At 40.3% G+C, this 27,012-nt stretch overlaps 1 protein-coding gene across 1 annotated transcript in view; it reads right to left on the minus strand.

The window, feature by feature from the left end:
- Positions 1 to 27,012, minus strand: part of FMN2 (formin 2) — a 180,324-nt gene that overhangs the window by 28,464 nt on the left and 124,848 nt on the right. The window contains exons 9-14 of the mRNA XM_079969431.1: positions 18,951 to 19,042; positions 18,698 to 18,827; positions 15,788 to 15,934; positions 12,229 to 12,288; positions 11,036 to 11,156; positions 1,659 to 1,751 (exon numbers count right to left, since the gene is read on the minus strand). Coding sequence (XP_079825557.1) covers positions 1,659 to 1,751; positions 11,036 to 11,156; positions 12,229 to 12,288; positions 15,788 to 15,934; positions 18,698 to 18,827; positions 18,951 to 19,042 — 643 coding nt within the window. The remainder of the gene's footprint in view (positions 1 to 1,658; positions 1,752 to 11,035; positions 11,157 to 12,228; positions 12,289 to 15,787; positions 15,935 to 18,697; positions 18,828 to 18,950; positions 19,043 to 27,012) is intronic.

Genomic DNA, 27,012 nt, shown 5'->3' on the forward strand with positions numbered 1-27,012 from the left:
TTGGACATCTTGAAGGATGACTTCTGCTGGGGAATGGATGCTGGGAGTGGGGGGAGTGTAACCATATTGTTCTCAGCAGATTTCAATATCACTGTTCATAGTACCCTTCTGAGGACTCGTCTGGGTTGAGACTGGGAGGCACAGTGCTAAGATGATTCTAGTCCTTATAGAAAACCATTATCAATTTCAATTTCAGTGGATTTCTTCTCCACTCCTTGGCCATTGGTGCCTCAGGGTCCTATTCTGCCCGCTACCCTATTCTTTACATGAAACCACTGGGAGAAGTCATGGGGCAGTTTGGCTCTTCCTCATTTTTCCACCTGCTCATCTCAGAAGACTGCTGACTTGGTGACAGGAGGGGTTACCAGGTTGGATGAAGGTGAACAAGTGAAACTTCATCTGGATAAGACAGATGTGCTGTCAGCTGGGAAATTGTCCACTCTCAAGGGAGGTGTTCAACTAAGACTCAGATGGGCTTGCACTTCCTCTGAAGAGCCAGCTTCACGGCTTGGGTGTAATCTTGAACTTGGCAGTAACTGGGGCAGCTCAGGTTGGCCCAGGAATGACGTTTAACAGCTTTGTCTAATACCCTACCTGTGACTGGGCTACCCTACCCCCATATGGTTTTTAACTTTATTCCTTAATCAACTTTCTAGTTTTTTTCTCCAGAGCTTGGAAAAAGTCTCTCAAGTAGTAGGAGCAGCAGCTAGGAACCTTCTCCAACTCACATTTTAATGTGAGCCAGAAAAGAATTCAGGGGCTTTAAAATCCTGCCACTCATTTGAGGCAGGCTGTTACAACCCCCCTAGAGTCATCTTTGGCAATCACTCATAGCCGTGTAAGATTGTCTTCCATGAACACGGTCTTAACAGTGAGTCTGTAAGTGACTGTGGAGGTTTCAGAGACAGTGATGATAGCTCTTGTTTCTTAGCTGATGGTACACTACTACTGAAGACACCCAACAGCATTTCTTTCAAAGTATTTCACATCAATCCCAAAGTACAAAGTTCTAACCTTTAGAAATAATAATAATTAGAAAGTTCCAAATGGAAAGGAAAATCACAATAAATATCATATTCGTTCCTATAGGAAATATCAGTCTGAGTTCTCCAGCAATTGGCTTGGAAACCTGAAAAAGCTAAAATGGAGGTGAGAAATAAGCCATGGATTATGAAGTACACTTTTGTGGCATTTTCTGTGAACGTGACCCAAACATTTTACAGAATTCCTTAGATTTTGTTTTCAAAACATGTGGCCTTTCAAAGACAATTTGCAAGTGAAATAAACCAGAAAACTGAACACATCATATTTTTAATACTTTGAAAAGTATCACCATGTATTTGGAGACAAGTCAAAGCACAGCTTCAGCTTCCAGCTTTATGAAATTGTCAAGAAACAAATGTTAGGAAATTGTTTCCTACACAGAATATGAACTCATCAGAAATATATATTTAAAAGTCAAAAACTGCCTCTACTATCATTTAGAAATGGAACACAGAACAGGTAGAGGTGTTCTGAAATGCAATGCCAATTGATTGAGCTAATCTACACATATCTGTGGTTTCAAAATAGACTCTTTATTCACCATGTCGAAACATTGTTTCCATAACCTTCTTTTGATAAATCTTGGAAAGGTTCAATGGCACCTCATTATTTACCTTGACTAATGAATTTCTCCATGCTGTCTTTAAAAGGCTGGATGTGTTCTTCTAATGAAAACTGGCAAACTTTGCCCGCTTCTGTCTCACATCCTGAAAATTGAAGTAACACACTGCATTAGAATGAGATTCATTACAAACAGACTTAAGCCCCAGTATTGGCACTTACATCTGATCCCATGAACTGTTGGCTCCAGCAAGCTTTTATGACTGTTATGCAATCACATGCAAATTCAACTGAAATAGTGTCAGACCCGTTTTGGATTGGCACAGTCAATGCCACTTTACTATGAATAGGAACTCTCAGGAACATGGCATGGATGAAGAGAGAGACAGAGCTATGCCACGCTGATTCACCTACATGTCAAAATAAGCCATTGTAATTTTCACCAATCCTCCTGCCTCCATTCTACATTCCATACTGTTTCAGCACTGACACAGAATGGAATGTAGAATGGAGGCCTAAAGCATGAGGACTGGTGAAAATTACCGTATTTTTTGCACCATAACACTCACTTTTTTCCTCTTAGAAAGTAAGGGGAAATGTCTGTGCGTGTTATGGAGGGAATGCCTATGGGTGGCATGCCTACGGATTTTCCTCCTCTAAAAACTATGTGCGTGTTATGGTTGGGTGCGTGTTATAGAGCGAAAAATATGGTAGATGCCTTTACTTGTGTGTGTGAAAGTGCTTTCCACTAGTTTACCACGACCACTGGATGCAACCCAATGACCATAGTCTATTCAGATTCCTGGGGCCTAGGTTTGGTATCTGTGGACAAGACTGTAAGAAATGTGAATAATTGTACTTTTTTAAAAAAAAAAAAAAGTTTAACCAACATTTACTGCCTGGTAGGAAACTTAAAAACAAAACTTACATCTGTCTCAGAGAGGTAGTCTCATAAAATATATACACATATGCAAAGTAAACCATATTTCTAAACTTTGTGGAATTGACTACCCAGCTACAGTAATTTACCAAGGCTCAGATCACACACACTTGTAAACATGCTTAACTATACTACCATGTGAATTCTATTGACCTCAATGAAACCATTCATGCTTACAAAGTTAAAAATATACTTAAGTGTTCATAGGCTCAGTGCCTAAACAAATGCAATGCTAGGTCAATTTCACAGCAAGTGCAAGAGCTGCAGTGCAATATAAACTTCATTTGATAGACTATGTGGTCTCTGACTTTTGTTGTGTCTTCAGGCAAAACCAAAATGCTTTATGTGCTTATTTTTTGTGGCAGCTATGGCATAGTCATGATAAAGGATACTCTATATCTTCTCCAAATGACTGAGAGCTGGAATAACTCCTCTTTAAGGAAAGCTTACAACATTTAGGGATTTTTAATTTAGAAGAAAAAGATGAGTGTGTAGGGTGTGTGATAGAAGTGTATAAGATTTGACAAATTCATGATTAGTAAGGCTATCAATAGCTGGTAGTTATGATAGCCCATGCACTATCAGAACAGTATGCTTCTAAACAGCAGTTGCCTGCAGTCATGAGCAGGGAAATATTCCTTAGTTCATTTCCTCATTGTGGGCTTCCTACAGTTGTCTGTTGTCAGAACAGAATGCTGGTCTAGAGGGCATTGGTCTTACCCAGAAGGCTATTCTTATATTCCTAATGAAAATTAGTTTTCATCCTCTTCAAAATGCTCAAGAAGGCCTTGCAGATCCCAGAAAAGAATCTTGCAAATATATTCCAAATGTTTCAAGAAGCTAACATATATGTTTTGGTTATTCTCAGTTGGTGGCTCCTAGCAAATAATCACATTTCATGACTGCTTTGAAGTTTAGGTCATCTGCAGCTTATCCTTACCTCAAACCTGTATCCTCCCCTACAGCAAACCAGTGTGAATAGCTGCCACCAGCAGGGAAAACAAAACCCAGGCAGCCTTCTATCCACTACCACCCCAGACACAATTCTTTATGTGTAAGAAGTAATAAGCACATATTTATCATAAGGTTAAGTGGGTTACTAGCTTGCTTAGAGAGTGACCAGACTTTTAATTTAAACCACAATCTCTGGTTCATATATAACATTAAGCTATGAACATGAAGGTAAATGCTACCAAATGCTTCTCCCAGCCACGTGGGATGAGAAAGGATGGGGAACTACGAGTCAGAGGTTTGCTCAGGCTCAATTCTGCTAAACCATGGTTTAGCATTGCCTGTGAACTGAGCCTATGTTTCACTATCAGGTTTCAGAAAACAATGCTGTACTACAATTTATGGAAGAAGGCAATCAGATGCAGTGTTACATTCATTTTATTTTAATTAACAAAATTATAGACCACATTAAAAAAATAAGTTATTTGCACAAGACTGAAATATTTATAAGAAAATGCCAATAAAATCAGCATATAGATATAATCTGTATTGTTTCTAGCCAATGCACACAGCAATGAATGATGGTTAAGCAACATTCCATGATACCTGGACCACTGTCAGCACAGGAAGAATATCAGCTAATTTGCCAGGATGTTGATACTTTAAATGCAGTATTGGATTCTGTGAAAATCCACATTCATCCAATGAGAAAAAACTGTGCAAGGTATTAATTTGCCTCCAGTCTTAAACCCACTTACTAGGGAGTAAAATCCACTGAATTTATGGAGGCTTATTTCAAAAGAAATATGCATACAATTGTACTATTTGTGAATCAGTCAAAAGACAAGAGCTGAACAAACATATGATCAAGGTAAATTTCTGATTTGATATTCATGGCATACAGTCTTATTTCAGCTTAATTTTGTAGGTTGAGGGGTGCATGCCATAATTCATAATCTGTCAGATGTCATGCATCTGGGTATAAGTCTACAAATATACATCCAAATTTGCTCACATTTGAAGAATCTGCCCTTTCGGTTAGACAGTGAGAAAAATGGTGAGCACTTCTTATTTGGGTACTTTGAAAAGTTTCCCCAAATTTATTTTCAGAAATATATTAGGGATATAGATCTTACATATTCCTGGAAAGAGAAACGCCATCTGAACTGAGTACTGCAGAGTCACATAGAAATGCTTGAAGTCGGTAACTTTAAAGGGAGTTCAGATTTAATGCAGGGAAACGAAGCCAGGTTTATCTGAATTGCACACTTTTCCATGAGAAGAGAAAGACCTCTCAATTTTCTTTTATTTATTTTTTTGGTATTGTTAGGACTTATGCTAAGGACTGTTGAAGCTTCAAAAGCCTCTACAGACAGCTCCTTGTTTGGAGTTTTAAGGACAGTAAAACATGACTCACAGATTGACTGAAATCCTGGCTTTATTTTACATATGGTTTAGGTTTAGGAGTCTGCATGCAGTGATGTTTCAGTCAATTAACCCTTTCAGCAATGTTTGCACAGGCTACTGAAGTATGTGGGTGCAGCACTAATGATTAGCTTGCCACAGCAATGTTTTACGTGGAAATCCTAAGAGGTTTTTAAGCAGCGGTCATGAAAACCACTGTTGAGTTGAGTAGTCCTATTACCTTGAAATGAATTATGTCAATATTAGCAGTGTATGTGGGTTGTAGTTCATTAGCCTTCAGGACCATAGCCTTAAAGTACTCTTACATGCCTGCAGCCCATGTCAAGTGACATGGACTCAGCACGACACAAAAAGCAGCAGCAGAAGGGCTCCTGACAAGAAGTCTGCATCAACCTCTATAGGAACTACTGACCTGGGTCCACTCTGGGTGAGCCAGAATGCAACTGGTCAGATCTAGGAAGGTTGTTTTGTATTTCTGAGGTCTGAAGTTTATCTGACACACCACCTCTCAGCTATAAAAATGACTTTCCCTCCTTAAAACACACACAAAAATCAGTTATTACAGGACTGAAGTCATTTCTAGAAGAAGAATGGAAAACACTTAGAAAAATGGTGAAAAGTACATAGCATAATGCAGAAGTGATATGTCTATGGAGGTTATACCAAAATTGTAAACCACTACAAAATGGGTACAGAAACATAAGCATGTTTAAGTGTCTGACTGTGTCAGGATTACCCTTACTGTCTTTTAATTGATTCTAGTGCACAGATTTCTGCATGAACATGAAGGGGGCAGATGGAGATGTAGAGAAGGAAAGCCATTCCTTTATAGAAGAGTCTTTGCTTACATTTCAATCCAGCATCTTCAATGCACAACTGGTGAACTTAATTTTTCATTGTAAACTGCATCTGAATGTATACTGGACCAATTCACACAATCAGTGTGATGTGTTTGCAGTAATGTCACCCAAAGTCTTCTTTTTACTAAGCAAGATCCACACCCCTGTGAACTTGTTAAGACAGCAAATCCGTGTTTCTGGGAAGAGGATGATATCCCTCTGTAGCCTATTCCACCTCCATGCACACCCAGTAGCCTATTCCACCTCCATGCATGAACACCCAGTAGCTGAAAATGTTACGCCCCCTGTTGCAGATGGAGTTTCAACTGTTGAACTGTGGCAGTGCTGAGCTGCAATTATGTCATACATTAATATATCCAAATGACTAGTCATAATTTAGTCCAAGGATCAGCAACATTTTTGGGTCTGTGTGGGCACAACAGCAAACTAGAGAACCTATTGTGAGCAACACACACACCCCACAACCTATTGGCTATAATAAAATGTTTCTTTCAAGCCTACTTTGAGTGGGTGTGGGACAGGAGACATGTGAGCACCAGGTAAGCACCTGTTGGTGCATATGAGCCCCCAGACACCACATTGGAAATCCCTGATCTAGTTTTATCTATGCTCATTGATTATGCTCCTAATCAATTTTGGAGCCTTTTTTTTTTAAAGAAATAGTTTGCAATGGAACATCTTCCAATGTGCCTAAATATACTTTTTTCAATGACAGAACCAAACTTCAGATATGATTGAAAGTAGTGGAACTGCAGCCAAAAGTACTGGGACTTGAATTTATACTCATTTCAGCAATATTTTCAACAAACGCTAAGATGTGAGGGGTGGGGAACCCTGCAGGAGTTGACACAAAGTCCTAAACTTAAAATTCTCCTGTATCATTCCAATGCAGTAGCAGCCTTTCTCTTTAACAAAGCAAGTTGATTTAAGTATTGTAGCAAGTGCTAAAATTTCAAGTGTGGAATGACAGAGTTACTGAAAGTTATTACTCGACATGACTGCATCTAGGAGGTCTGCTGACAGCCCGGAGAGATCAAAAGCAGATCAGGTTGCTTAACAAACTATATGTCACTGAACTGAGAAAGGCTAAACTGAGAATCCTGGAGAGCTGTGAAATTGGGGAGCAATTGATGGAGCCAAACCAGTAGATATATTAATAAAATCCCAAGCTGTCTCGGGTCCTTTGTTTATTAGAGTGTCTGGTACATAACAGATTAATCTCCAGCCACATAATGCTTTAAAACAAGGGCAGAAGAAATTGGGGGCAGCAGAACAGAATGATTAGTGAAATGTTACATAGTTATGAAAACTGGACATGAAATTCGTGCTCTAAAATAGAAGAAATACCCCAATATGCTCTTTTGAACGTCTAAAATTGCATCTTCTTTACATAATACCTCTGAAGTTCCCCCTCATGCCAGTATTAGCAGTCTCCAGTGCACAGTACTGCTCTTAAAACAAACAGGGAAAATAAAAAGAAGGAACCTGTGCAATCATCCTGAAAACATATATAAAAACAATCTATCCCCACAAAATTTTCCCTTTTAAGCACATGTGTACCCAAGCTTATCATTCTGATTACACACCATAAAGAAAACATTTTACATTATTATAAAAATAGTTTTAAGTTAGCATGATTTCCCACAGATTGCTAATACATTGAGACAGTCAGATGTAGCCACACAAGCTAGCTGTTGCTCCATTTTTATGTAGCACAACTTTCAAAATATAGGTAGGAATTTCAAAGGAAATAGCAATCACATTGCATGATTAGATTTGGAAGGGCAGAAACAAATGCACGTTACACCCAGCAATTATTGGGAAATAAGCGGTGCAGGTATACCACTTTGGAAATTATTTTGTGCGCCAACTTTGCTCATTAATATAGTCATTCTTATTTTCTTAGTTGTGGAGAGAGAAGTACAAACCAACAGTTTTATACTTAAGTCTCAATGAAAAGTCTGATTTAGAATCTGAGCAGATAGATGACTCTCAGACTGGTTCAGTGCTAGCTCTTCCATGGACCCTATGAACTTGTCCCTATCTTATTTTTGGTCTTGTCGTTGTCCTCCCTTTGCGAGCCTTACCAAACAAGTTAAGCTTTCTACTACTAAATGCGGGATACAAGACACAGAAGTGGTATGGTCCTCCTTGCTCATGACTCAGTTGAAGAAATTTCCTGTCGGTCTCAGCATGGATTTGCCCACAAATCAGGAACTAAAAGGTGCTGGATAAGTGTCTGGAGCTAGGATAAAGCTTATGGCTTACATCTTAACCCAACTTCCACTGTCAGGATCATCAGGCGGGCAGGGTTTCCATTCACAGGATGTACAAATGAACGTAAGAGGAGCCCTTCTGGATCAAGTCAAAGGCCCATCTAGCCCAGCATTTAATTAGCTAAAGGCCTGGGAGAAGAGGAATGCTTTGCCTGGTGCCTAAAGATGCGTAACGTAGGTGCTAGGTGAGCCTCCCTGGAGATAGCAGGTTGTCAAGATGTTCTCACGATGGCCAGCCAGATGCCTATGGGAAGCCTGCAAGCAGGACTGGAGCGCTACAGTACTCTCCTCAATTGTCATTCCCAGAAACTAGTATTCAGATGCATAGTGCCTCTGACTACAAGCAGAAGGGAAGCGTGGGGTTTTACTGATCTATCCTTCCCCTTCTGCCCCTTGAAAATCTGTTCCAGAAGGTTGGATGAATTTCTGGAGCAGAATGAGAGGCATGTAGGTAGCTGCAGGGAAAGGGGAGATGGGCCAAAAATGCTGCTTCACCCATGAACTTGAGCAGGAGCCCCTGCTCGATCCCAGTTCCATTCATGAATGGAAGGATTCTTCCATTTGTGTAGGGCTAGGTCGGATCCAGGCCTCTGGATGTAAGTTTTACTAGCTCAGGGGTGACAACGTGTGACAAGGCCTTCTCCATGGCAGTGCCCCATCTATGGAACACCTTCCCCAAGAAGATGCCTCTGCCCCTCATACTGATGACGTTTAGACACAAACTGAAGACATATTTGTTTAGTCAGACTTTTCAGATATGAATCTCAACCAAAATTTCAGCAGCTGCCATTGTTTTTGTATTTTTTTGTTTCTTTCTTTTAGAGATGTATTTTTTGATGTTTTTAATTATTGCTTGATTATTCTTCTGTGTTGTTCACTGCCCTATGCTGTCACAGGAGGAAGGGCCATAAAGAAAGAAAACTGATGGCAAGGAGCATATATGACAATATGCATGAGGAAAATAAGAGTATGCTTGAGCGTCTATGTACATGCAAGGAATCTGTGTTTGTGCAAGTAAGAAAGAGATATATGGTGGGGAATGGGGAGTAAGAGTACATATCTGTTTAGTTTAAAAGTTATTTGGAACCCTCCCTCCCCACAAAAAGAGTATTCAGCTATTAAGATGAGCATCCAATGGTTTATAAAACTTGCAAAAGCCATCGATAAATTCAGCTAAAGCCATTAAAAGGATTCTTTTCGTCAAGTCAAATTGCACTAGCTTTAATGCCATGCTAAATTTGCTGCTTTGAAAACCTCAGAAAATTGTTTCCTCATGTGAGAAGAAACTCATGTCATGTTTTTCCAACTGCTTGTGACTCTTAAGAGCTTTATCTTGCAACCGTAATCACCAGTCTCCATTTAGAATGACATTGCTTGACTGTCATGTGCAGGACCAGCATTATATTAAGCCAGAAGCAACCAAGAGATACTGCACAGTTTCAGATTGGCTTGTACAACTGTGAAGCAGGGGAAATCTCCATTAATAATGGCAATCTCAGAACTTGATTATTGCAAGGTGGGGTGACTCTTGGGCCTCATCCCAAGGCTCCAGCTGATGTGAAATGCTGCGGTGAGGCTTGTTGGGGACAGACACTACTTGTGCTCCAAAGCTTGCACTGGCTGCCCACATGCTACAGGGGCAGCTTCACGACTCTTAATAGTCTTAATTTAAAAAAGATAAAGGGACCCCTGACCATTAGGTCCAGTCACAGATGACTCTGGGGTTGCGGCGCTCATCCCGCTTTATTGGCCGAGGGAGCCAGCGTACAGCTTCCGGGTCATGTGGCCAGCATGACTAAGCCGCTTCTGGCGAACCAGAGCAGTGTACGGAAACACTGTTTACCTTCCCGCCAGAGCGGTACCTATTTATCTACTTGCACTTTGACGTGCTTTCGAACTGCTAGGTTGGCAGGTGAGTCTTAATTTACAAGGTCCTTAATACAAGGTCAAGAATATCTGATGCCTTATAGCCCTGCTCAATCACTGTGTACTTCAGGGGAGCCTCTATTAGTGGTCCCTATGGCTCATATACTTGGCTTGAATCCACAAGGAGCTGTGCTTTCAGCATTGTGGGTCCAATTTTCTGGAATTCCCTTCCAAGTGAGGTCAGACAGCCCCCTATCCCTCCTGAACTTTCAGTGCTTACTGAACACTTAAAATAGAAATCCACCAGGATCTTTAATTGTGGGACTCTGAAGAACATTTCTCAAAGGATCCAACACCAGCTTCTGGAATTGGAAAAGCAGAACCATTTCAAAGCATTATATCCAACAGCCATCTCAGACAGATATCATGGTCATTGGTATCAAAAGCCGCTAAGAATTCCAAGAGAACAACAAAGGCAGTTTCAGTTCCAAACCGGGTTTGAAACCTGTCTGAAATATATCTACAAAATCAGATTCATCTTGTAACGACATGTTCAGCCACCAAGACAAGAATATTAGCAACTGTCTATGGTTAAATAAACATCTGTCTTGTTGAATATATGTTGTGGTTTAAGACCATCCTGCTGCTTTGGAGAGCTAGATTAACAGAACAATCCTATACATGTCAACTCATAAATTAGCTCCACTGTGTTCAGCAGAACTTATTTCCAGGACTGCAGCCTAAATAGCCCATCAAGAATACTCTGGCACTTTTAACAATTGATATATTAAGCTTTGTGTTCTTAAATATTGTGCCATGCTTTCTGTGCAAGTTATTTCAGATTTTCTACGTGATATGTCAGAAATTCCAAATGATTACTTCCCTCACAGCCCATTCACCTTCTCAAGACAAACCACATAAGTTATGTAGAATAACTGTTTTCTCTTCTGCAGAAGCTTAGTTTTGCAATCAATTGCTGATAACATTCACTTGAAGGCTTTTATTCATATCTGTGACATACATTTGGCTTTATGGGCATCATATCTTTCAAACTTTAAATACACAGAGAGAAATCTTCTAAATGTTTCTCAAAAGGGACTGCAAACACGTACCTCGCAAGTCTTTTTTAAGTTTGCGGAGATCCTTCTGAAACTCTTCAAATTTTAACTGAGTAGCTTGAAAAAGGTCCTGTGGCTCTGGAAGAGGGAAGATGCACTGCTCTTTTCCAGCATCCTGACAAAGCATAAAATAAATAATATTAAAATATTAAAATATTTGCAACTGAGGTATGAGCTCAACTTTTAACACCTACTTATTAAAGCAAATATAGTATCTAAGCAGTCAAGGTACAGGCTTGTTAATACCAGATAAATGGAATCCAACAAGCAAATGGGCAATAACACTTGGTAGCTCATTGTGTGCTTGTGGAAAAGATGAACTAGTCTCCAACTATATTTAAAAAGGTAAAAAGTAGAGTAGAGTGGCCGGAGCCTCAAGATGAGTGGGATAGCTGTATTTTTCCAGCTGTAAAGCAGATGGAGACCAGGGCATAGTTACACAAGAACAGGGACTGGAAACCTGTAGCCATCCAGATGTTGTTGGACTACAACAGCCATCATCCCTGACCACTGGGCTAACAATCTCTGAAGAGAGGAAAGAGACAGCTTTCTCATCCCTGCGTTGAAAGATGAACCGAAGCTCCCTGTGCCCATTAAGCCCAGTAGTAATATGACTTTGTATTTATTTCCAGATTCATTTCTGCAAAAATGATGTACACATTTTCTCAGGGAAGGAGGCCTGAGCTAGTACCGTTGCCTTCTCAAAAATATGGATATTCCAGAGTAACATGAGATTGCAATTTCCAATTCTAATTTCAGTGTATGCAATTTTTTATGCATGATTGTGAAGTATTAGTTTTTGTTGTAGATGGCATGTACAATCTTGAATGGATTGTTTTGGCAGATGTCTCTGACGCCACTGAGGGGTAAGCTTCAATCTACCCTTCTGGTAGTTTTTCTTTTTAAAAAAACATGTTATTTTACTTATTGTATTTTTATACTGTTGTAACCCACTCTGGGTCCTTAGGGTGAAGAGTGGGTTAGAAATCTAATCTAATAACCATAACAACAGCAACAACATTTCACCTCAAAAACATATCCACATTCCTAGCAGATAATGGTCAATCAAAGCTATATGCAGAGCATACTGTCACACTTAAACCACTAGAAGACAGTGAATTAAGCTTCAGTGACAGAAGCAAGAAAACCAAAACAAAATAAGTTAAAATGGAGAAATTTATACCTACCTCATCAAAATTACGCAAATAATATGATACGATATATGACAGAAGACTTCTGCTGTTGTCCTGTACAGGGGCAAAATTAAATAATGAAGCTATTGTGAATAAAATTTATCCAATTTTTGCTCATCATATCTATTTTTTATACAGTTGGTAAACCATTAAACTAGAAGGTGAAGGAAACTTAGGAAGAGGACAAGAGCTATGTTAGCAGAGAAGCAAGAGCTGACATATTAGATCAGGATTAAAGGAAATAGAATCCAATCTTGCATGTATGTGAACAGAAAATTAAAGGGAGTGTTGAATGCCCAAAATATGAGGACATGTGTACAGTCTTTTCTTTTATCCCTTGTTTCATCTATATCTAGCTGTTATTTTCCGATAGTAAAGGGCAATGGCAGAGAAATTAATGATGATAGGGATACCAATGGACAGAATGTAAAACTCTATTAATGATTCCTTAAACTGAAAGTTTTTGAACTGTGTCTGCTTCAACTTAAACCACTGGATACTGTTTATAACTGAACAGTAATGCAATTAATAGGAAACAAATGCTGGAGCTTGAGGGCAGGTTATACAAAGAACTGTTGACAATATGTTTAAAGAGGACAAAACAAAGTACTTCTTCATGCAAATCACACACATAGTTTATGAAACTCATTGCCACAGGATGTTATGGTGGTCACTATGCATAGATAAGGGACACGGGTGGCGCTGTGGTCTAAACCACTGAGCCTACAGCATTTCTGTGCGCTGCTCTGGTTCGCCAGAAGTGGCTTAGTCATGCTGGCCACATGACTCAGAAGCTGTACGCCGGCTCCCTCGGCCAATAAAGCGAGATGAGCGCCGCAACCCCAGAGTCAGTCACGACTGGACCTAATGGTCAGGGGTCCCTTTACCTTTATGCATAGATACAGCATTAGACAACTACATTAAGGAAAACTCAGTCAAAGCCTATTAGCCAAGACAGTTAAAACATTGGCCAATTTAGAGGCACTATAACTCCTGTTACTAGTGACAAACATCGGATAACATTCTCCATTATGCCCTGCTTGTAAATTTCCCTGAGAATTTCTGGGCAAGATGGAACAATGGTCTAAGAATAACCTTTCTTATTTTCTTAAAAAGAAAAGAAAAAGCACAACAATTTAATTTAGGATCACTAATAAAGGAATCTGCATGAAATTCAAAGTTCAATACAGATTCATTTTGGAAAATATGCAGATGTAATGATAAAACACAACAATTTCAGTACAACTTTCACTATGTAGAAAAGGAGGGTTGTCATTTTCATAAGTTATCCCTAATGCATGTTCTGAAATTTCAAGAAGTGTGCTGTGGACACAGCAAGTGTAAATGAATCCAATTTATTTGGCATTTTTTGACATTGTATCACGGAGCTACTTAAGCCTTCACATCAACCAATGCCAACATCAGTGTGCTGGACTGCCAACATCAGTGTGCTGGAGTCTGAAGGCTACAGCACTGTATTGTCTGCCAGCCTCTGGTGTGCAGTGATGATGCGAGTTGCCACATTCCATGAATTGTAAGCCTCTCAGTAGCTTGATCCAGATCCACTTCAGAATGGATGGGACCTTAGTGTCTGTTGTCCAATGTGAAAAGACCCACAGAGGATACATACTCACACCTGAACACCATTTCTTACGCTTTCAGCCATTCATAGTCATTTCTGTTAAACATTCCGCACCCTGGGTGCTGCATGCAGAATTGTTCCCAACATCAAAAATCACAATCGGGGGGTATCTGCACTCTTCTACTTTTATAGACTTATTTCTAGTATTAAGGGAAATTTGACACCTAGTTGATTATTGATAATTTTTGGCTAGTATTTGTTTCATTGTCTTTGGTCACTTCAGACATTACCAATTAGTGTTCAAAGTGGCCAAATAGAAAGAAATGCTTCATTCCAGTATGTATTCCTGGCCTTTCTCAACAGAGTCTTGAAGTGATGCAATGCTAAAAGACTGTATTTCAGTAACTGTCATCAGCAATGGGATGGGACCAATCAATGATCAAGATGGGAAGCTTCCTAGAAAAATGAATCCTGCAACAAAATCCATCAAGTTACTTTTTTTTGCAATTTGCAGTGTTACTTAGCATTCAATTCTCTTCTACTTGCTTCCAAGGGTACATGTAATATATAATTATATCCTTAAGACTTTTTTCCATTTGTAAATGCTTTCTATGCTTTGTAGACAATCTTATAAGCAATTAAGAGCTTGTTCACATAAGGTTATCCTGAGAGAACAACTACTTAACGTCTTTCTACCTGTTTCTGATTTCTTGCTAATGAAAAAAAGAGAACCTGCTAGATTAGCCAAACTTTTGATATAATTCTTGTTAATTAGATACATTCATGAGGGATACATGTATTAAGGTCTGACCATGTAAATGTGCACTATCACCATTATTTTATATATAAATGGTGGGAAGAAGAGTTTGAATGCAATAAAACATAGAAAGTGTACTGTTGACGGAATCTCTGAAACATTTGGTTATCTAAAAGTATGAAAACAATGCATTTTTGGACCAAAGTTCACAATCTGAAAGAGGAAAAATTATTGTCTAAAATGTATAAGCTACTATTGGAATGGGAAACAAAAGATGAGCTGGTTAAAGCCTCAATGACCCACTGGACAATTGATATAGGGTATACAATAGAATTAAACCTCTGGGAGAAAGTCTGGAAGAAATTTACTGCATGTTACATGTTGAAAGAGAACTACATGAAAGTGATTCATAGATGGTATTTAGCCCCAAGTAGACTAGCTAAAACCTATAAAGTGGAAGCGAATTTGTGTTGGAAATGTAAAGACATGGAAGGGGCTTTTTCATATGTAGTGGGCATGCAAAAAAAGTTAAAGAATATTGGGAGATTATATATAATGAGATGAAAAAAAAATGTTTAAAACAAAATTCCCCCAAAAACCCCAGAGGCATTTCTGTTAGGAATGGTTCAGACATTTATGTATGCAACAACAGTGGCTCAGATCCTATTAGCCCAAAAATGGAAGGTGAGGGAGGTCCCTAGCAAGGAGGACTGGTAACTTATGATGATAGAATATGCAGAGTTAGCAGGTCTAGCAAGCAGAATTAGAGAGCAAGAATCACAGGTATTTAGAGTGGAAAATTTTCACTGAGTGTGTAGTAAATATTTGTGTACAGATGAAAATGCTGGCAGTATTAAGGAAAAATCAACAGTATAACATATTTAAAAGGGATGTACGATGGGAGAACTGAATTAGATGGGTATATAAAAATATGCAGGAATGGTGGGTAAATTAAAAGAACCTTGGAAGGGAAGGGAGGGGAGAAGTTGAATGGATGGCTATAATGGATGGCTATAATGAAATGTAAAATTTGAAAATGTGATAAAAATTATTTTTTTTAAAAAAAAAACACAGTATGGTAACAAGATTTTAAGGACCATATACATAACAGATGTGAGCAACCATTTATTTAATGACTGAGGTAACCACAGGGAATCTATGAGCTAAAGAATACAATATTAAGTTTTACAACAACTGAAAAGAACCAAACTTACGCTACTCTTGACATCTTTCAGTTTGGGAAGTATGTCTAACCCAAAGCCATCTGCTTGTCCTCTTGTCCTGTTTCCACCATTCATGTAATTCCCAAAAGCAAGGACCAAACTTAAGACCTGCATAACTCCTGAGCCATTCTTCAGTGTCTGAGAAAACAAGATACAGAGCAACTTCTTCATCAGAAATATTTGGTTTCATTTAAGAAATAATAGACAATGGCAATGGCAAAAATGATTATTTTGTTATAAGAAATATATATGCTGTAACTTACTTTTGCATATCATATTCATGCTATGATTATCTCAATAAAACCTCAATGGTAACAATTTTGTAGGACTTAACTGTTGCTCACGGGTTACAAATAAAATAACACCAACATGTTGTTCAAATGCTGAAAGTTTTACCACCCCCCCCTGCCCTTCCCTGGCACAGGAATATCAGTACTTATTAATCATTTGGTATCATTAAGGTCACGCCTCTTCAAGAGATACACACATATATAATAGGGAAACCCAGCCAGCTGGGCAGGGTATAAATAAATTAATATTACTATCATCATCATCATTATCATCATCATCAGGGTTTCCCAGTTTCCATTAAGGAACAAGCACCATATTTTGTCAAGAGAAAGTGGTTGGAGGTGTCATATAACAGCTCAACCATAGAAAATGTTAGGTGGAGCTCTAAGTACATGCTCTATCTGGCATATAGCAGGTGTGTACCTGGGAAAGAAAACACAGATTTTGACAGCAGGGGAAAGTCACAATAATGTTTTATGGTGATGGGGGAAATTCATAAACAGGGGATATTGGAGGCCCACAGGGGACGTGTGCAAAGGCTGCGTGTGCATTAGAGTAACTGGGCAAATATCACCATAACATAACTTGCAGCAATCAACTCTGGATTTGGCACCAGAAAAAACCAGAAGGATTCCCATTCTTGACAAGAAACAACCACAGAATACATGTTGTGAAGAGTTTTCTCTTCACTAGCAAATTAGTCATCTTACACTTGCTAGCAAAGAGATAAATAAGCATCACCAGCAGCAATGGTGTGAGCATGACTCAGCCAGCAAGAGAACCCCTGGCACACCAATGCTTGGCACAAAGGAACACCACCACCGCGTAGGCTTCCGCATAGTGGGTTAAGCCCCACAACCATCCTCTCCTGATGGAAGGAGGTATCTGGAACAATGGAGCCATTCTGTTATACTTTGAAAATTATACTTCTGTTTCTCATTAAGAACACACACAGAGACAATTCTTAATGAGGTGGGCCACCCTACTTTTAGCAACTGGATTCTTGATGGCTAAAAAAGGATGGCAAACAAAAGTCAACTCTTCTTAAAGGCCTAAAAAGCTTCATTAGTATTATGTTAGATGAAATCTGTTTACTGATCTCTTGAGAATAGTAGGGGAGGGTGAAAGAGGACAAACCAAGCCTCTTTTTTCTACTCAGACCCTGTACTGCAAGACTGAGAGGAAGTATTCACTCAGTTGCCTCAGGCAATGCCCAATGAAAGACTCCTGAAAGAAGGTGGCCTTTTTGATTGATTGATTGGTTGGTTGGTTGGTTGGTTGGTTTGTAGCACCCTCTTCCCCAACCAATCAGAATGAGAGCAAGGGAAAGGATTTCCTCAGTGATATCGGCACATGGCCAAATCTAATTGATTACGTAGTACCATGACAGTATAAAGTTCATTAGCCAGTACCAGACTGGTTGGGATAATATAATGACTAACCAGGGGGGAATGGCATCAAAACAGCAGCACTTCAGACTAAAAAGAGACACAAAAATCACAGAAAGAGCTAAAGAATAGGGTTTGGAGTGGGGAGTGTTTCAATACCCTCAAAAGCATGCATTTCACTCTGAAAATGTTTTGGGGCAGTCAACGCAACCTAGATTTTTACCCCAGAGAAATATGATGGTGAAGCAGTGAGGTGAGAGTTTTTACTGCAACAAAACATGTGACTTGTGTATCGGTTTCTACAGCCAGAACAGGCACTGTAACCTTCCAACAGCTTGTCTTCAACCACAAAAGCGCACTACTACATTGTCTCCCAAGACAGACAGATGCCAACCAACCAACTTTTAATGCAAGCGACAAATAATCAGGGTTTTTTCAGCTGGAACTCACTGGAAATGAGTTCTGTCATCTCTCAGGTAGGCCCCATTGCCATTATAAGAGAACAAGGGAGGTGTTCATATCTCTTTTTCTAGAAAAATGGCACTGAAAATATCAGTTGTACATTGCTGCAAAGAGCTGTTTGACCATACTTGCTACATTTGTAGAAGAATGTTTAGGAATGTTTAGGAATTTGTAGAAGAATGTTTAGGAAATGTAGCACAATTTCATACGTGTCTACTTAACAGTAACTCCCACTGAGTTCAATGGGGATTATTCCCAGATTAAATGGATATAGGATAGCAGCCATAGATTCTTATTGTAGTTAAGTTTCAAGATGTTTAGCTAATGTCAATGTCACCAAATTACTCCAATCTGATTATTAGAAATTATAACAGAAAGGATGTTTACAAAAATTAACACACACATTAAGAGAAAAGGCCAAATAGTGTTTGTTTAGAAAATGCTAAAGGGAAGGCAGCATCAGTTACAGACAGAAGAGATTTTGCTTTGGCACAGGAAGAAGGTACATTATTCTCTAGAGGTTGGTGTGCATTGGCTACAGACTTGTGATGTTATATTTCAGCACTGAAAGCCAAATCTTAAGATTTGCTTTGATCTTGAAGCACAATCATAAAATGTTCCATTCAGCAGGACTGCTATCCTTCACATTTAATGAGCAGCTAAAGTAAATAAAACTTTTGAAATATGAGTATTGCTGAACAAGAAAGATTAAATATCAGAAAATCTAGCCCTCACATCACATAGTCCAAAGTTAACCTACCTCACACAGTTTCTGCAACAATTCAAGTTTGCTGTGGATGGAGGAAATGCTTTCAGAAAACGTTGACTGGAACAGGATACAAAAGACTCGTTCTGAGAAGTTGGGAATGAGGGACAGCTCATAAAGAAACCTGCCAAAGTTAATGAAAAGTATTATTAAAATCTATTATATGAATTTCACAGGCAAATTGTTCTCCCACAAAGCAGAAGGTAGCATTGCAGCCCAATAGAATGCCCAACCATAGGGTCCTTACTGTTCAGGTTTGTCCAAAGACTTGGCATTCTCCTTTTCTTTACTTGACTTGCCATGTTTTTCTATCTTTTCAAGTTCATCTGATTGTGCTCTCTTTAAAAAAAGACAAAGATGGGGGTTGGAGGGAACATTATGGTTTAAAAGCAGAATACAAATACAAATAAAATAAATTATATAATGCTCATAATACGTTAATCAATTAAAATCAGTTATGACTCCTCATATTAAGAAATTCAGCTGTTTATATAGATGGTTTCAATGGTTTCAGTGACTTAGTTTACTGAAGAATGATACATGCAAGAATGTTTGATGCCGAACAAAACTTCTCTAAATGTAATGTTATGACTGTTAAAAGTTTGCAAGAGATCTATTCATTCAAGCATACATAAAGACAACTCATGGTCTTCTCTCTCTCTCTCTCTCTCTCTCTCACACACACACACACACACTCCACACCTTTTGAGTTTTTCATATATTTTCCTAGATCCAATGTCTAGGAAGCACTATTTCTTTTCACTAGTTAGTTGCTTGCACCTGAGGGCAATCTGATCTCCAAAAACACATTTAACAAAGTAAGGCACCTAAATCAAAGTTTTCAACACTATTGATATATGAGTCAATATTTGTTTTTGGAGGGTGGGGGGAAAGCAATTCTTTAAGTGAGTTATTTATCAATTGGTTCCGAAGCCATGGGAGATGAACATGTGAGTAAAATGCTAAACAATTCCTCTTTTACATAAAGATTTGCTCCACTTAAGATGAAACAAACACAGTCAAAAATCTCATTTCCCTCAAATATTGATGTGACTTTCTATTAGCAGGTTCCACTTTTCAACAGTATTCTGTTCAAAGGAAAGAGCAACAGTTATTTTAGAGGTCAAAGTGTTGTAACAGCAGTTGGGTTTTTCCTTAAGTAGCATTACATTTGTAGTATTTTAACATGAGTATAATACCCATCAAACACTGAAGTTGAAAAAAACCCATGTGCCTGCTGTAACACACACACACACACACACACACACACACACTTTCTATAACAGTGAACATCTGAGTTTTGAGCACTGAGTGCTTAAATACATCCTGAATTGAAGAAGTATATGCAAAAGCAATGTTTGGTATAGACTTTGGGGTTGTGTTAATAATTAAATTACATAGCCTACACGAGCTAACAATTGAACATACTACAGAGCTGGGAATAGGAAAGCACAACCGGAATGATGATATCTCACATTATAGTCTAAAAGCAGTATCTGTTGTGTTAGTTCTGATGGCTCAATCTTTCAGAGAGCATGAGATCACAGAAATGTGACAGTAAAAAAACAAAAACAAAACAAATACCAATTACTGTATAAATTTTCCACACAGGAACCACAACCCCTAAAGCTTCCACACTTCCTATGTCAGTGCCAGAGCTGGTGGCCATCAAAGAACAGGGCCCAACCACTTGCCAGGGAGGAGAGGGGGAGAAAATTAGACATCTTGCCCAGGTCCAGATGCCAGTCTGGCTTTAGGTCTGGTCATGGCATTGAAGCTGCCTTGGTTGCCTGACTTTTACCAGAAGAGTTTATTTCAGCTCATTCACCTTGATCTTGCAGTAGCTTTTGGTACTGTTGACCACAGTATCCTTCTGGAGCTTCTCTCAGAGGGTTGGGGAAACTGTGCTTTAGTGGGTCCGCTCATATCTCCAGAGCCATTTCATGGGAGCTGTCCTGTGGTGTCCCACAGGATTCCATCTCTCCCCCCCCCATTCTATTTAACATCTACATGAAGCCCCCTGAGAACTGTCATTAGGAAATTTGGAGTTAAGTGTCATCAATATGTGGACGACACCCAGCTCTGTCTCTGTTTTCAACTGAATCAGAAGAGGCAGTTGAAGTGTTAGGCCAGTGCTTGGAGGCAGTCATGGGTTGGGTGTGGCCCAATAAGCTGAAGCTGAATACTGAAAAATCAGAGACGTTTTGTCTTGGAGATGGGAAGATGGCCTGCTCTGGGTGGTATTGTTCTCTCCTGGAAGAAGCAGCTCCACAGATTTGGGGTGCTCCTGGATTCAGCGCTGTTGAGGAACAGCAAAACATCTCTGGGTGTGAGTCCTAAGGCTTCCATCCCACTTCTAAATTGAGCCTTGGGGAGAACACTAACCACACTCCATGATGTGTTACCTTTCCACACGCAGGAAGGGTTCGAGGTAGGGGCAGACCGAAGAAGCAACTCCCTATATGTTACTTGATAAGGTGCATTTACATAAAGAGTCATTGCTGACCATTTAAAAATATTTTAAGTCTTTGGTCTGGTGTATAGGATGCAGGTGGCGCTGTGGGTTAAAGCCTCAGCTCCTAGGGCTTGCCGATCGAAAGGTCGGCGGTTCGAATCCCTGCGGCGGGGTGCGCTCCCGCTGCTCGGTCCCAGCGCCTGCCAACCTAGCAGTTCGAAAGCACCTCCGGGTGCAAGTAGATAAATAGGGACCGCTTACCAGTGGGAAGGTAAACGGCGTTTCCGTGTGCGGCTCTGGCTCGCCAGAGCAGCGATGTCACACTGGCCACGTGACCCGGAAGTGTCTCCGGACAGCGCTGGCCCCTGGCCTCTTAAGTGAGATGGGCGCACAACCCCAGAGTCTGTCAAGACTGGCCCGTACGGGCAGGGGTACCTTTACCTTTACCTTTATAGTTGCCAAATCTAAGGAGCCCAGACCCCTTACCCTCCAATTTTGGGGGGCATCCCCCCCATTGACCATGTCAAGCCACGTCAGCCTCTTTCTCCACTGCATGAGAACGCAGGTAAGGTGCCTGATCGCCCACCCACTTTTCTGTCTCCCGGGCCCCTTCCCTCCTCTCCTACCCTCCAGAGGCCTCGGTCTGGACCTGGCACCCCACAAGCCCCCCACCATGGAGGAACTTGGCTGCCACCTGTTGGCATCTGGTCAGGGATAAAAGGGAGTGGTGTGTGATTGGGCCTGCTGTCGTCCCCCAGCAAGCCCCCTGACTCAGCCTCTCATTGTCGGCTCCAGCCTGAACAGGGCTGCCTCCCATGCTCAGAGCCCAGCTGCTTGAGCCTTGGAAGTGCCAGGTGAGGGAGGGAGGGGGAAGAGGGGGAAGAGTCTTCACTGGGGCCAAGAGGCTTGACCCTGGTCTGTGCCTACTTGGTTTCAGCCTCCCTCCATCCCTCTGTCCTTCTGTTCAAGTTTGTGCCACTGGTCTGGTGAAAGGACCTGGGTTCCAGATCCCTTGAGATCCAGTCTTTGTTAGCCTACAGGCAACCTGAGAGAAACAGGAATCACAGAAAAGAGTGAAGTATGCTTTCAGTTCAATTCCAAAGCTTAGAGCTTCATTAAAAGACACAGGAAAATCTGCAGTGAAATTTGAGAGATTAGGATTATGGCACATAGGTGCCACTTCAAGTGTGCTGCCCTACCTTCAAAGGCAGCACAAGTGACTAGGTGGGGAAATATGATTCTGCTGCCCTATGTTGCACGGAGCCAACAAGTTTCATAGTATCATAGAATTGTGGAGTTGAAAGGGACCCCCATGTGTCAGCAGTGTGGTGCAGCATCAAAAATAACTATTGCTATTCTAGGCTGCATCAACAGAAGTATTGTGTCCAGGTCAAGGGAAGTAATAAAAGGTAAAGGTACCCCTGACCATTAGGTCCAGTCGTGGCCAACTCTGGGGTTGCGGTGCTCATCTCACTTTATTGGCCAAGGGAGCCAGCATGTGGCCAGCATGACTAAGCCGCTTCTGGCGAACCAGTGCAGCACACGGAAACACTGTTTACCTTCCCGCTGGAGCTGTACCTATTTATCTACTTGCACTTTGACGTGCTTTCGAACTGCTGGTTGGCAGGAGCAGGGACTGAGCAACAGGAGCTCACCCTGTCACGGGGATTCGAACCGCCAACCTTCTGATCGGCAAGTGCTAGGCTCTGGTTTAACCCACAGCACCACCTGCGTCCCCCTAAGGGAAGTAATAGTCCCACTCTATTCTGCCTTCATCAGACCACGCCTGGAATACTGAGTCCATTTCTGGGCACACAGTTGAAGAAGGATATTGATAAGATGGAACGTGTGCAGAGGAGGGGAACCAAAATGATCAAGGGTCTGGAAACCAAGCCTTACGAAGAATGATTAAGGGAATTGGGTATTTTAGCCTGGAAAAGAGGAGACTGAGAAGAGACATGATAGCCATGTTCAAACATCTAAAGGGCTGTCACATGGAGGATGAAGCAAGCTTTTCCCCCCCTCCTCCAGAGGCTAGGACACAAACCAATGGATTCAAGTTACAAGAAAGCAGATTCAAACTAAACATCAGGAAAAACATTCTGACGGTAAGAGCTTTTCAACAGTGGAACAGACTCCCACGAGAAGTGGTGGACTCTCCTTCCTTGAAGGTTTTTAAGCAGAGGTTGTAGGGCGATCTGCCATGTATGATCTAGTTGAGATTCAGTAAAATGTTTCTCCTGCTTCTTAGAATATGAGCTAAGTTTTCTGGTACACTATTTGTGGGCTGCGTCAAGTGTCAAGTCTCCAAAGCTAATTTTGGTTATATTTGTCTCTCTTTGTGTGCATGTATATAAAATTGAAGCCAAATTCGGGAAATAAAAAGGACATTCCTATTCCCCTCAAGAGCATTTTGTCAAAGAGAACATTCAGCATATTGTTCACATAAAATTTCATTAGCTCCTGATTACACTTGAAACATCTTTGAAACAATACATTGAAATAAATTAAATAGAAAACTGATGGCACAAGCTAATTGTAATATAGTACAGCAAACAAGACACAAGATAATATTCCTGCACAGTTCCCCATCAAATATACTTTAAGTAGGAAAGTAAAACCAATTGGGTGGGAGTCTCCTGCAAGATACTTTTCAGAACTCTCATCTCATAAATCCTTGACTGCTCGTAAATATATTGTTCTTCACATATACACATGTATTATGTATTATTAATCACAGCACATCCTTTCATTGGTGGCTGATAACAGACTGTGATGTATGGAGAGGGGGAATAAGATAAACCAGAAAGTGTGCAAGAGCCCCTCCTTCCCCAATTGCTACATTAAATACACTTCCCATCATTTTATAACAATGGCTGTATTCAGAGATAACAACAATCTATGATAGTAAATCCTTGTCTAGGAGAGGAGGAGGTTCCTCATAATCCTGAGGGGGGGGGGAGAGAAGTAACAATTGGGGAGATACAGGGTTCTGTCCTGGGCCTGGTGTTGTCTAACACCTTTATAAAGAAATTGGATGAAGGAATACAGGGGATGCTCCCCAAATTTGCAGGCACCAAATTGGGACGGGTAGCTAATACTACATAAAATAGAATTAGGATTTGGAGAGCAGACTGGAGAACCGAGCCAAAACTAACAAAATAATTTTCAATAGGGACAAATGAACAGTTCTACACTTACATCTTCTTTAACTAGACACGGTATAAATCTTATAAACAAAACAACAACCATATACAGTACAAGTCTATACTCCATTTGTTAACAAACAATAAACTTAATTTATATCTCTACTACAGTGGTACCTCGGGTTACAGACGCTTCAGGTTACATACGCTTCAGGTTACAGACTCCGCTAACCCAGAAATAGTACCTCAGGTTAAGAACTTTGCTTCAGGGTGAGAACAGAAACTGCATGGTGGCAGCAGCGGGAGGCCCCATTAGCTAAAGTGGTGCTTCAGGTTAAGAACTGTTTCAGGTTAAGAACGGACCTCCAGAATGAATTAAGTTCTTACCACTGTATCTCTTGTTGTCTTCTCTATTTATTAACATAGATTAAAAAACAAAAAAACCCCACATAATTGGACTCCCTAAATTTTTTTTCCAATGTGTATTTTCCTTCTGATGGTGAATATACCTAGCATTATTAGCTTATCCTTTGTTTCCTTTCTAATACATTCTTAGAACAGTACCTTTGACTTATTTCATTTGTATTTCAATAATCAAGGGTCAATCAGGGTTCCACACTTAGGCAGGTATAACCGGCAGCACAAACATAAGATGAGGCACACCCGGCTTGACAGAAGTACATGTGGAACAAGCTTGACATGAGTCAACAGTGTGATGCAGCACCTCATGGGTCCTTCAGGTATCCACAATCATGTAGCTTCTTAATCTGCTCTTCTCTAGGTTAACTAGAGCCTCTTTAATTAAATGTTACTGTAACAACTTCTTCAGTAACCATTCAGCAAATACCCAGAGACTGGAGGAGGGTGAGGAGGAGAAGAAGAAGCACAAGAGGAAGAGGAAGAGAAAGAATACCCATGGTATTATTATGCCAGTAACTACCCCCAATAACACAGAACAATAAGCCTAAATGAGCTATCTGGGTTTTTCACTGGAAAATAGAAAATGTCTAAGATGTATTCAGTAACTATGCAGTTTAACAAGTCTTTAATTCCTTAGTAAACAGGAATTAAGCCCTCAGGATTGCGGCTTTTGAAATTAGGGTGTGTTTAGACTTGGAGGCTGCCCAAACTTCTTTCACATCTCGAAGGAAAAGCGCCATGCCAAACATATGTAATCAGAAAAAAGTGATTACATTTTGAAGAAAGATCATAAAACAAATGCTCCCATATGTTTCAGAGATCAAATAAAATGTCTGAGAACTAGTACCGCAGTGTTTTAACTGTACAGTAAAAAGAATGTTCAGATGTGACAATTAATGAACGTAGTGTATGAAAAGTAACAGGAAAGGTTGTGCAAGTTAATAAAAGATTTGGAAATATGGAGCAGTAAAACCTGGGCAATTCTTTTCAGGCTTCAGCAGAAAAAGAATCCTGCTTGCTCCGGATGGAAAGCTGGGGGTGAAAGAGAAAACTCCCTCCTTGTGGAGGAGTTAAACTAAGGGAAGAATTATTTGAGACACTATATTTTTAGCAGAAAATGTAGGTGAGATCGCGCCAGCTGCAGATCAGAGTTCCAGTTAGGCCCACTTTTCCAGCAGTGATATCCACATCAGTAGCTTCCTTGGCAAGCTCCTCTTGTCTTCTCCATACAGCAAGAGCAGTAGCAACTCATAAATCCAGGGAAGATGTCAACATTTCCTTAGGCTCTCAAGGCAGTGTACCCCAAGGCAAGGGCAAAGCAGTGGTGTTTCCTCACCCCCCCCCACTACAGATCTGAAAAAGTTTAAGATTAAGAGACTCGCCAAGAAGATTATTTTCACTCCAGCTTGTTCTTTCTTTTATGTTTAATAGACAAAGCAGTACAAGCCTCTATGAATATTTTCGCCATAGTAGCCTGAACAGGTCCTTTCAACAGCTTCATTGCTACTTCCCTGATTAAGAGCTAGTGTCACCATCACAGCAAGGCTAAAAAGCATAAATAGCAGGTCAGGTATTTACATTATGTTTCTACCCTACATGCATCTCTTTCTTGCTGTTAGGGACAATTAAGGGTGCTAGTGATGAGCTATTAAGCCATTTTACAGTGAATGCCTATCATCCCTCCCATTAGTTACCTTGTCATCCTTTGATATTATCAGATGAGCTATCTTAAACCCCCACTAGGTCACAAGAAACAACAACAACAACCTGCCATTCACCCTATGGTCCCCAGGGTGGGCTACAGCTATTAAAACTCCATGTTAAAAACAATCACAAAAGTAAAGTTGAACTAAAATATACATCATGGATGTAAAAACAAAACAAAAAACAGGATAAAGTTGTATGCCTTCAGCATTGGCCCAAAGGTGTATAATGAAGATGTCAGATAGACCTCTATGCGGAGTTCCACAGCTTAGGCGCTGTCACAGAGAATGTCCTCTCCTGGGGCACCACTCCCACCTAGCTCTGAGCTTCTAAGAATGGTGGAACAACCAAGAGGGCTCCCTCTACCCATCTCAACATCCAGGGTGCATATGCACATAAAAAACCTTTTTGGTAATGGCCCCAACAGGAAACCTAACGGAACCTATCAGCTTCTTGAAAGCATTAGAATATATCCTTTTTTACACATGCTTTCATTCACATTTAGTAACTAATAGACAGCCATGCTCAGCAACAAATTTTTAACAGGGATTGTACTTTTAAAGACAATATGTATTGTTGCAAGC

Source organism: Podarcis cretensis (assembly GCF_951804945.1).
Source record: "Podarcis cretensis genome assembly, chromosome: 3".
In the NCBI taxonomy this organism is placed as follows: domain Eukaryota; kingdom Metazoa; phylum Chordata; class Lepidosauria; order Squamata; family Lacertidae; genus Podarcis; species Podarcis cretensis.